This window comes from Nerophis ophidion, linkage group LG24, assembly GCF_033978795.1.
Source record: "Nerophis ophidion isolate RoL-2023_Sa linkage group LG24, RoL_Noph_v1.0, whole genome shotgun sequence".
In the NCBI taxonomy this organism is placed as follows: Eukaryota; Metazoa; Chordata; class Actinopteri; order Syngnathiformes; family Syngnathidae; genus Nerophis; species Nerophis ophidion.
The window spans coordinates 16,533,103-16,545,713 of record NC_084634.1 but is presented as its reverse complement, the minus strand read 5'-3'; the positions used below and the strand labels follow the sequence as shown (position 1 = coordinate 16,545,713).

The window sequence follows — 12,611 nt, the reverse complement described above, 5'->3', positions numbered from 1 at the left end:
ACACTATTATTGAAAAATAAAAACAGTGTTGTAACCCTGAACCGGATACGTGTGAAGATGTTTGGTGGTCCGAGGAACCCTGAGGAGGGAAACCACCCCAAAAACAAATAATACATTGCCAAAATAGGTTTGAATCGATAATCGGTTCTAAATCGAATCGTTACCCCAGGAAACGGATCGAATGGTTAGGTCCCCAACGCCTAATGTTGACCCAAGCAATAACCACACTTTGCACACACTATCACATATTTATTCAATTGTTGTACAAGAATTACAAATAGGTTTGTGTAGAAGCTGTACTTTGACGTACATGCCGGTCACGAAATATGGACTGTACCAACCTATACGTGGACCTTTTACATAGTACACATCTGACAAAGAAAATAATGTGACATTATACGTCCACTAACCAAACCCTATACATTTCTATGACATTGAACTTACTGTACATATTTATTAGCAGATCGCATTTTGGTCGCTTATGATGCAGATTTACCAGCAAATGTGATGAAGAAGGTTGGATAAAAAGTGTAATGTTCACAATATTTTACACGGGCCAAATGAGAAGAAAATGTTATAGTGGAGCAAAACAAACGTGTGAGTAGACGACCTCCGTGTCCACGCCGCCTCACTCCTTCCTGCGCTTCTTGTCGTGGTAGTCGTCCTTGGAGCGGCTGCTGGCGGACGGTCTCTTGGAGCCGCCGTGTTGCTTGGCCTCTTCCAAGAATTTATCCAGACCGAAAGGGTCCACCTCGAACTGGACTGGGCCGTCACGCTTCTGCCCGTGGTCAGCACCGGAGAACTCTTTGTCGGGAACGAACCTAGGCAATGAGCGGGGAGAGAAATCAGACGCAAGGACTTGCTACAACTTTGATGAGTAGAATTGTGTAGTCTGGTCAGCGTTATTTACACCATCTCTGAAGACTTTCAATCCAGCAACACATAACTTCTTTCCTCTAAGCCATTTTATCCAACCCAGCTAAGCACATTTGATAAGCAGTTCTTTCAATAAATGAAAAAAGGCTTTCCTCATAAAGAAGGATTTGTTTAGTCATTGAATTTATTTGCGACAGTCAATATTGGCTTCAGTAGGACAAAAATAAGATGTTTCAATTGTTATTCATATAAATGCAAGGATACTACAGATAGTAGATGAAATTAATCATTTTAAAAGGCCTACTGAAATTAGATTTTCTTATTTGAACGGAGATAGCAGGTCCATTCTATGTGTCATACTTGATCATTTCGCGATATTGACATATTTTTGCTGAAAGGATTTAGTAGAGAACATAGACGATAAAGATCGCAACTTTTGGTCGCTAATAAAAAAGCCTTGCCTGTACTGGAAGTAGCAGACAATGTACGCGTGACGTCCCTGGTTGTAGAGCTCCTCACATTGTTTACAATCATTGCCACCAGCAGTTAGAGCGATTCGACCGAGAAAGCGACAATTTCCCCGTTAATTTGAGCGAGGATGAACGATTCGTGGATGAGGATAGTGAGAGTGAAGGACTGGATAAAAAAAAAAAATAATAAAAAAAGGCGAGGGCAGTGGGAGCGATTCAGATGTTATTAGACACATTTACTAGGATAATTCTGGAAAATTCCTTATCTGCTTATTGTGTTACTAGTGTTTTAGTGAGATTATATGGTACCTGAAAGTCGGAGGGGTGTGGCGACCGCCACCACGCAGCTGCAGGAGGACGCAAGCTCCACTCATGTCTACGGTAAGAGCAGACTTATTACCACAATTTTCTCACCGAAACCTGCCGGTTGACATGTGGTCGGGAACCATGTTCGCTTGACTGCTCTGTCCATAGTTAAACTTCACCTTCGGGAATTTTAAACAAGGAAACACCGGCTGTGTTTGTGTTGCTAAAGGCAGCTGCAATACACCGTTTCCCACCTCCATATTTCTACTTTGACTTCTCCATTATTAATTGAACAAATTGCAAAAGATTCAGTAACACAGATGTCCGGAATACTGTGTAATTATGCGATTAAAGCAGACTACTTATAGCTTGGATCAGGCTGGAAAAAAATGTCCGCTACAACCGGTGACATCAAACGCACGCGTCATCATACCGCAACGTTTTCAACTGGATACATCGCGCGAAATTTAAAATTGCAATTTAGTAAACTAAAAAGGCCATATTGGCATGTGTTGCAATGTTAAGATTTCATCATTGATATATAAACTATCAGACTGCGTGGTCGGTAGTAGTGGGTTTTAGTAGGCCTTTAAGGATAATTTTTCATTACTTTTCAAAATGAGATTAGTCAAACTACAGGAATAATAAACTCAAACATTAGAAGTGCTGAAAAAAATGAATTAAAAATACAGATTTTTATCTATTCCGGTTTTAAGTTGATTTATAATTTTTAAGAATTGATTTTAAACAATAATATACTTTTTTTGGACATTTTTAAGGATACCTTTCCATGTTAAAAACATTAAACAACTATTATTATTATTATTGCTTTTATAATTTTAGTCTCTCTTGTTTTTAGTGCTGCATTTGTATGTCCTGTCATTTGCTTTACAAATTTTTACCCTAAATGGGGTTGCTCTATTTTCTTTTGTTTGATAAACATTCTGTGGTATTTGTAACTAAATAAATACATTTTTAAAAAGATGTTATTCGGCCAACACTGCAAGATAAATTGTATGTCAGCAGCACAAGAGGAGCTTTTTTAACCTGTAACCTGTTCTGAAAAGGTTTTAATCATAATTTAAATACTAAATAATACATTTTGAAAGTTGAATTTAGAATCAATTCTGAATCTAATAAATTACCCTTCAATCAAATCAATAAAGATACAATTTTACGCAGAAGTGTACTTAAAACAGTTTTATAAACAAATGATTAGGGATGTCAAAAATTAGATTTTTGAATAAATTGTGATTGTTATTTGGAACGATTTGTAATTGATAAAAAAAAAGGAAGAAAATCAACTAAAAAATAAACAAAACATTTTTTTTTCTTCTTTTAAATAATATAGAAATGTATCACAACTGTTTATTTTATGGAGGAATGTAGTTAATCATGGAACTGGCCCCCAATGATTTTAGAAAAGTATTAATTTTGAATCAAATAGTTACCCCCAAGAATCAGAAATGAGATGTGTAACGCCCAAAAATTAACAACCCTACAAATTATACTATTTATAGTTAATAGTATATATATTTATAGTCACACAAAATAAGAGAATTACAAAGTTATGGCGACAATAAAAATGCACCTATATCCCCCAAAATATGCATTGTGGTTGTAAAATGTGTTTTTATCGAATTACTCACTTAATTGTTTTTGGTCTATTTCTTGTCAGAATAAACAACTTAAGCAAAACCTAAAATGTCCACTGCAGTGGACAGAGGTTTTAAGGAGAATAAATGAGTTTGGGTATTTGAAAGTACCGGTTGTTGCGCATGAGTGTGTCGAAGTCATCGGCGTGGGTGTCCTTGTCGATGTTCTTGCTGGGCCGGTAGATGTTGGAAGCCATGTCTCTGCCACCGCGGAAAGGCTGGTCGTAGACATTATACGTCTCGTCCTCACCACCGGCAAAGCCGCTATCCATTCCCTGGGAAGAGAAAGGAGGAAAGCTTCATATGAAAACTCCCCCCCAAAAATACAATAAAAAAATAAAAGGCTGAATGTTAAAACGCCAAATATCAGCGCCATTCATTGGTTCAGCTCTGCCTTCAACACCATCCTCCCTGGACTGCTACGAGACAAGCTCTACCAGCTTAGCGTGCCCGACTACCTCTGCAGTTGGATCAATGACTTCCTGACGGACCGAAGACAGCACGTGCAGCTGGGAAAGATTGTCTAGGACAGTCGAACCACAAACACTGGTACTCATCAGGGCTGTGTACTTTCCCCCTGGCTCTTCTCCCCATACATAAACTGCTGCACCTCCAGTCACCAGTCAGTAAAGCTTCTCAAGTTTGCGGACGACACTACCCTCATCGTGCTCATCTCGGAAGGCGACGAGTCCGCCTACAGGAGAGAGGTGAACCGGCTGGCGTCCTGGTGCAGCCTCAACAACCTGGAGCTGAACACCCAATGAAGATGATTTTGGACTTCAGGAAAGTCAAAGCCCCACCATCCCCCCCTCACCCTGACTGACTCTCCCACCCCTGTCTCCATTGTGGACTCCATCCGTTTCTTAGGCACCACCGTCACCCAGGACCTCAAGTGGGAGCCGACCATCAGCTCTCTCATCAAAACGGCCCAGCAGAGGATGTACTTCCTGCGGCAACTGAAGAAACTGAAGATGCCGACCGAGATGCTGGTGCCGTTCTACTCAGCTATCGAGTCCATCCTCACCTCCTCCATCACCGTGTGGTTCCCCGGCGCCACAGTCAGGGATAAGCATCAACTGCAGCACATCATACGTGCTGCTGAGAAGGTGATTGGCTGCAAACTCCCACCCCCCCAGGACCTGTTCTCCTCCAGGACCCAGAGGCGTGTGGGTTGGATCACAGCTGACTCTTCTCACCTTGGACATAAACTTTTCTCCCCTCTCCCCTCAGGCAGGAAACTACGGTACATCCAGACCCACACCTTCCGCCACCTGAACAGTTTTTTCCCCTCGGCCATCAGGCACATGAACAATAACAAGATCTGATAGCTTAGAAACAGCTCATGTTATTCTATTCTGTGTTACATGTGTTTTATGTTGCACAAATTTCCTAGTTTGTGAGCCTGTTCTCAAACAACGGCAAGAAAAACTCTTCTGATTCTGATCTTCTGATTCTGATGGCTAAACATAATACACTCACTTTGCTCTGATTGAATAGTCGCTGGTCGTATTGGGCCTCATTGGTGTTGCGGGGGTTGGGCACTCCCAGAGCGATGAGCTCACTGATGTCTCTGTCCTGGTCCCTCTGCAACTTGGACCTGCGAGATAAAGACTAAGTTGAAGGACACGGCAAGGACTGAGGAGTGTTGACTTTCCCACCCCGCACCTTTTATCGGGAGCAGCTCTTGAAATGTTCCTGTCGTGTTGTCTCTCTTTCCTTCGGTCATGGCGGATCTCGTCACGCTCCCTGACCTCGCCCTCATCGCCGCCTGGTGCGTGATGGCAGGATAATGCATCCACGGCAAGAAAGGTGGAGAGAAACATGAGGAAATGTGGATGGTTGTTGATCGGAAGTACAAATTACTTATTTGAACACAAACACTCTTATTGTGACATGTACATTATGTCATGATCTGTGCTGCTGCCTATCTTTTTAATGCAGTGTCTACTTGTCCCAACTTTGCTGTGTAGTATAAACTGTTACCTCTCACACCTTCTGTGTGCTGTTTCTGTTTGTCACACAATAAGTGTGCATCCTAAATTGTTTTTTTGCACACTACTTTTTGTCATTTTTCTTAAATATTTTTGCCTCTGTATTCTGGCTAAGCAGTCATGACAGCAAACATCTTTTGAAGGAAAATCCACCAAACATTGGGGATGGGCGATACGTCCTGAAATTTTTATCGCGATATATATTGCAGCCTCCTGCGATAACGATTTATATCAAAATATATTATTTGGTATATAAATGATAATATAATGATTTTAAATCTGGTTACAAAAGATCATAATTACCTGCTGATGTATGCAGTCACATAAAACATAATATACTGCTGTATTATTTTCCTAAAGTTATTATTAATCTCCTTGCCAATTTATTGGCGATATCTTGTTACTTTGTTTTAACATGATACACTAGGGCTGCACGAGTTATGGCCATAATAATAATCAAAATTATTTTCATCAATATTCAAATTACAATTATTAATCACGATTATTTACTGTTATTTAAAACATTTTATTGCACTCTCTTTTAAACAAACAGCATGTGAACTTGGCTTTCATTTAATTTATTAATGATAAATAAAAATGTACAAAAGACAAAGGGCAAACTAAAATAAATGTCCTTGTAGAATGGGATCATGAAGTGCAAACTTAAAAAAATAAGATTATACACAAAGGCATATACAACACATTCATTGTACTGCTCACAGTATATGTAGGACATTTGTCTTTGGCCAAATAAAACGTTTTACGTCCGTTATGTTGGCTTGACTTTGAGAGGTGGATGGATACGGGGTCCCTAAGTGCACGATTGATGTTACAATCGTCTGTATTTTGGGCATCCCTGCTTTTGTTCATCAGGGCTTTACGCCGCTGGTGGGTGGCCCGCTGTGTTAGCAACCAGCTTCACAGTGTGGGCAAACGATGGCGGTTGAGAAAAGAAGGATTGTGTTCATGCTTAATGTGTCTCTCTGCAACTCCATTTTTTTGGATGTGCACACCAACGTGCAAATCCTTGTGGTGTTTGTTGTTGGTTCATTGGGTAACTCTGTGGGAGAGGAAGGCACCGATGGAGTCATGCTTTTATTTTTCCTAATATTTACATGGACGGATGGATTTATGGGAGCTATGAGGCTGGCTGATCTACCTTCAACCTTTGTTGGCACTACTCACATGAGTTCACTGTCTATTGGTCGCCCCCTGGTGGTTGGTTAACTGCTGGTTGGGAACGTGTTTGGTTTGAAATGCAGCGCAGCCTCTTTTTTTAAATGTTAGTATCACCGACCATCACCTGCATTTAATCGTAGCTGCCAAAATCGTGATTACAATTAAAAGCTGATTAACTGTGCAGCCCTATGATACACTTCTGTTAAAATGTAACAAACACATATTCTTCTGTTGTTTAAATAATTACTTTTTAAATACAAATTCTAAAGGCGGTGTAATAATATCAGTATTAGGGACTTATTTAGCGAGTTTGCAAACAATAACAACAATGATAAAAGATGTTTTGCGATTTTTTTTTGCTCTAAACACTGTGGTATCGAACATATACTGATAGTATACTTTGTATCGTTACCGTCAACATTTGTATTGATTCGCCCACCTCTATTTGCAAAGTAAGAGCTCTAGTTTAGTGGTTAGCATATCCTCTTACTCTTGTGTAGTGTAGCACATTTTGCTTTTCGTCATCCTCCAGTGATAACGCTACGTGCAATAAACAGCTGTATTTTCCGCAATGGTGGTGAGGATTGATGACTTGGAAGTAATTTAGCACTATGGAAAGATGTTAGCCGCTAGCGAGAATGCTACATTGTGTTGAGGGACATGTTCCATTTGCTTGTCGCTGACAAACTTACAAGGTACCGCTAGAATGTGCCATCAACTTGCGTTATTGGAACACTATCAATCGATTAAATTTTATTTGTATAGCCCTTAATCACAAATGCCATAAAAAGCTTCACAAACCAAAATGACTCCAAAAGCCCAAAATGGGGGAAAAAAAATCTTTGGGAAGGGGTATTAGAAGATAGCATCAAAAGCTCTATCAAGGGCCAAACTGATATTTAAATAATATACGTCGCACAACTCTAACATGTTCTTAAGCACATCTCACCTTTGTCTCCGCCGTGGCTTTTAATTCCTGCTCGGCGATCTCGGGCCAATTGGGCCAGCTCCCTGAGTTTCTCCTCTTTCTTTTCCTTCTCCTTCTGGGCCATCTTCTTTTCCACCTGTGCTCTCATCTCCACTGCCTCTCTGGCCTAAAGACACAATCAGAAGTATATGAAATCCAAAAGAACAAATACATTCGGAATGCATCGCTGTTAGCACGTCAACTGAACTGCGACCTAAGTGCTTTGCATGCTCAAATTTATAAAACTATGAATGCATGGTTTCAGCACATACTAGAAAGTTATTACCCTGATCAATCAGGAGTACCTTTCTATCAGCGATGTAGAGCGCCTCAGCAAGCTTGGCAAAGTTTTCATTAATGTGAACTGTTTGCAGTCCTCTTCCATCAGCCGCCAAACGCTTGTCAAGCGGGATGGTGTAGCCCTGAAAAGACAGGAGAGATTAGTCTGGATGAGAAAGAGGGTCAAAAATAATCACAGTTATGCTGCCGATTCCAATACCGATCATCCATGAGTGAGATCGGCCGATACCAAGAAACTATAATTTATTTATGGTGAGTACTATTGCAAATGTAATAATATAAACACAATATTTAAACCAGTCCTTTTTCTTTTATATTACTTAATTGTTTGCTCAAAACTGTCAATAATACACAATTATGAAACCAAAGTAAGAACTAGTAATATTCATTTAAATCTTTTGTTTTTTGCACTCAAAGTCCTTCTAAATTTGTGAGCATTACAAAAAAAGGGCAAAATAAAAATATTGTATCGATCACATACTGATACAGTGGAACCTCGATTTACGAACCTAATTGGTTCTTAAACAGGATTCGTAAATCGTGAAATTTGTATAGTGAAGCAAATTTCTCAAAAAAAAAAAAAATTTAAATATGACTAATGGGTTACAGCCTCGACAAAAGTCCATATTTGAACGAAGGTTTGTACACTTTAAAAACAATATAAAGTGCTATATCACACAAACATAACATGAGGTGATGGATCAACTTTCTCTTTAGTAACAAGACAAAACAACAATGACAAACTAAATTGTACTGGATGAGCTGCTCTGCCAATAGACATGCACACACACAGAAGTAAATGTGGTGCCCTTACAGACCATCAGAAATCACAACAATCCTTAACTTTAACAATCATATTGCTCTAATAATAAACATTTACAAGCATATCTGCAAATGAGATGCTGACGAGAGGAGAGAAAGGAGTAGACAGAGGGGGAGTAGTGAGGGGAGGAGAAGGAGGGGCCGTGTGAACATGCTCTTGGAAGAGATGCTGCTGAGCGAGAGGTAACGTCTCAGCTGTAATATAAGCCCACTGCGGCATCTTTTTTAAGAAACGTTCAGTCTCATTACAAATATAACTTAATTATTTAATTAAACACTTTTAGGTTCAGATTGAGAGCACCTGAGATTATGTTTTTTTAAATCGAAACGTTTTTTTCTTAATGTGGATGACATGTATTTGTATGTAACTGTACCGCTTGAAATGTTTTGTTATCTCAATGGGAATTTCTTGGTTGAAAAAGGATAACATAAATAAAGAAAATAAAAAAATTAACTTGCTGTGGGATGCTTGGTCAATCTTTTCAATATGTGCAAGCAAAAAATGGCTGCCAGCGGGACAGGAAATGAATGAATGAAGCGTTCATACACAGGTATATTTGGCTCAATCTTATAATTGTTTAACAGGGGTTCCACTGTATCGACTGGCTTTGGTATCGACAGCACCAATTTTTGGATCAATATTGAGTATGAAGACACATAATGATCTGCTAGCTGCTTCTCAGCTGGGAAATTAAAGATAAAGTGTCAGCCAGAAGCCATTGGCGTTTGTGATCATTCTGAAATGGGGATCACCCACTTTTTTGTTGAAAAAATTGGCCGATACTCATAGGCACATCTCTAATGACATCTATGGCAGGTGAAATAAATGATTAAAGGGGACTGAAAAGTGTGGCTACCTTAGCGTTCTTCCAGTTGGAGATGCATGGGGGAATCTTCCACTCCTGCTGTTCCTTCACGGTCATCTATAAGAAAAAGCGAGAGAGTTATAATTGGACCAGTTGACAATAGTTCGATTAAAAATTGGAAATATATTGGTACCTTTCTGCTTGGAGAATGCATAACTGGTGCAGGCGGGGAAGGAGGTCCACGGGGAATTTTTTTGTTGATTCTGAAACATGTGTAAGCATGAAATGTAACTCAATCCTATCTGTTGCCACCGTAAAACTAACAAGAGTAATGGGGGCAACAAGTTGCATCAGATGTGTGACCTTTAAAAATCTCTCATGTCTTTTGTGTTCTTCAGCAGGAAATTGCACTTTTTTAATATTAACAATCGTCATGCAAGACAAGAACACATTTCTTTTTTTTTAATGCAAGTACAAGGCGGCCAACTATGCCAATAACAGGAGTACACTAAAACGCTTGTTAAGCCCTCTAAAAAAATCTAGAAAAACAAAAAAAATACTCTATTTACATGTCATGACCTGAATATTAACTTTTAGCGATATACATTAGTTATTAAAAGAGCCAACGCTGATAAACTACATTTAGCAGTGGCGTCTTAAGAGACCTAGCTATTGATAAACTGAGCTGCTGCATCTCCTCTAAACTGGTGAAGGTTAATTCTACATTACAAATCATGCTTCTCACTTGTATAGTAAAATGATGTGGCCATAAACCAAGAAGTTATCACTTTGACATTCAGTTTAGACCCGACGACATTGAAGAAAGAATGTATTATGTATTATTTTTTACCTGCGTGTGGATTATGAATAATTCTAGAATAGATAATTTTTCAAACCTCTATGAGCTACTGTGTGTCGAAAAATGTTTCTTGTGGATCAATAAAGATTCTCAAACACTATACTTACTTAAAACGTGGTGGTTCCATAGGGTCTTTCTGCATTTCCACCATGCGGATGACTCTCTGTTTGGCCCCAGAGTTGAAAGCCACTCCCTGCTGGGATGGAGTGTATCTGGTGGAAAGACATGTACACATGATTTTACATTATTTGCAAAAAATAAATACTGCATTATGTTGGTTTGTTTGGACTGGACTCAAAATGTTTACATCAACAACTCTTGACTCTTCTTTCAATTGGCAAATTACTGGAAGAAGGGTCTGCTTTCTTGTTAAGTGTCCTCATTCAAACATTTTGTAAGATTAAAATTAATGCTCTTCAAATGTATGTATAACACTATACCTTAACATTTATGACATTCAACATATATCTCCAGTGAAGCATGTTGACCTTCATATTTTTGGCGTGTAGCTGTGTGTGAGTGACACTATTAATGCTACAGTTTTTACAATTCCCTACAAAATGTACCTGAAAGAATGAATAAATACCTGATGTACTGAGCTGGGGCCAGTTTGTCTGCTGCTCTCACAGGCATGGCAGCAGCAATCTTTTGGGACACCTGCTTGCTCAGTGCAGCACGAGTCTTCTCAGTCAGCTACGAAAGGCAGAATTAAAACTGAAATCAGTAATCAGGACTGCTTGTAGTTAACAGTGACACTAAAAAACTAAAACGTTGATGCATTTTGCGCGCAAACATTCATTTTTCCTTTAAAACTCACTTTTGAAAGCTCTGGCCAAGCGAACATTTTAAAAACTTTTGTTTTATAGCCTCATGTTGTTGCTGCCTATTGCTTTATGGTGGCAAAAAACAAGAACTGTCATCTGAGTATTACATATTATATTAGGAGGGGAGGTGCCCAATCCCCCTAGGCGGTCAAGTCCATTTAATAAAACAGAGGTCTTTCAGGCATAACTTTCATTAGGTCTGAAAATAAATCAAAAAGAAAATGAACTTGCTACTTTGCTGCTATGTCTGTGTCTTTTTCTTCATCACTCCCTTTCAAACAGGGTGTAAATGGCTTCACTTTGTGCGTCGCTCGCAATGTCTGAGCAAATTTATTCTAGAGCAGTATTAAATTAACAAAGGGAACCCTCTTGTCAGTTATCCACAATCTTTGTCTCGGTGGCTTACACACGGGATGCACAGAAAGAGAGGCTCGCTAGTCGCCTCTCGCTAGTGAGAAGCACCACAAGTTAAGAAATATTAGGCGAAAAAAGTGATCGCAATGCCAAATGTCAATGTTGTTGGAATACTTTGGCTTCAAACCGAATGAGCAAGATGAACAGATCAACACGGACTAATTACACATTTGTTGGAAAGTGATGGCAACAAAGGAAAAGAAAACAAACAAATCAACCGACCAAAGATAAAACTGCACTTTAAGATGTTCAATGTTTACTAAAGCTTGATTTTTGCTAACAAAAATTGGGATTTAAGGCAATATTTTTTGCCCTTCCAATTATAACACTAAAACAATAGTAATGAAGAAATATATTAATAGGGTCACTTGCAAATTAGACTTATTTTATAGCATTTCTGGATCTACATGGTTGCATGTTTCCAATGTCTCTATCGTACACAAAAGAACAATTGTATTAATGAAATGACACAGACAATGAATTGTTTGGAATCTATTGATTTCTATTATAAATGTGGCGGTTATTATATGTGACTGGGAATCAAATTTGGCCAATAGATCAGAAAAGCGGAATCAGTTGGAAAAACATTCTTACTTCTTGTATTACTTCCTCATCAGGCTTCTGTAGTTCCGGTGTGTCCTCGTTCATTACTTCTTTCGGAAGTAGATCGGTGTACTTACTGAAGATCACCTGAAACAATGGAATGGCAGACATTTCTTAAAGTGCAAAATTGTGCAAACTGAGTGTTTTAGTTTACTGGACCACACACCTTTTCTTTGCCCTGTCCTTGTCTTGCAATGGCATCATATTTGACCTTCCCTTCAGCATCCACCTGCATGGTCAATGCATTGGAGGTCTTCTTTTGCCTACCCATCTCCAGTGGAAACTGGGCCACATGGATCTCTGGAAAGGCTCCTCCATCTCCAAAGTCCTATGGAAGACATTCATAAGCACAAGCATGGCATTTAAGGTTTGCTGAAACAATCGAGGACATAAATCCAGTCTAGAATTGTGTTTTACTAGGGCTGGGCCGATAAAACGATATCATTATATATCGCGATAGACACGTAATCGAAATCAATAAAAAATGTGTTTGGCAAAATTTTCAAATTATATATTTTTGTTTGGGAGAGACTGGAAGT

The 12,611-nt window shown here is 39.0% G+C and overlaps 1 protein-coding gene across 1 annotated transcript in view; it reads right to left on the bottom strand.

Moving 5' to 3' along the window:
* Positions 1-234: 234 nt before the first annotated feature.
* Positions 235-12,611, bottom strand: part of snw1 (SNW domain containing 1) — a 17,099-nt gene continuing 4,722 nt past the window's right edge. The window contains exons 3-14 of the mRNA XM_061885729.1: positions 12,239-12,400; positions 12,064-12,159; positions 10,818-10,924; positions 10,339-10,443; positions 9,566-9,635; positions 9,424-9,489; positions 7,750-7,866; positions 7,427-7,571; positions 4,973-5,075; positions 4,787-4,904; positions 3,419-3,582; positions 235-821 (exon numbers count right to left, since the gene is read on the bottom strand). Coding sequence (XP_061741713.1) covers positions 629-821; positions 3,419-3,582; positions 4,787-4,904; positions 4,973-5,075; positions 7,427-7,571; positions 7,750-7,866; positions 9,424-9,489; positions 9,566-9,635; positions 10,339-10,443; positions 10,818-10,924; positions 12,064-12,159; positions 12,239-12,400 — 1,446 coding nt within the window. The 3' untranslated portion in view covers positions 235-628. The remainder of the gene's footprint in view (positions 822-3,418; positions 3,583-4,786; positions 4,905-4,972; positions 5,076-7,426; positions 7,572-7,749; positions 7,867-9,423; positions 9,490-9,565; positions 9,636-10,338; positions 10,444-10,817; positions 10,925-12,063; positions 12,160-12,238; positions 12,401-12,611) is intronic.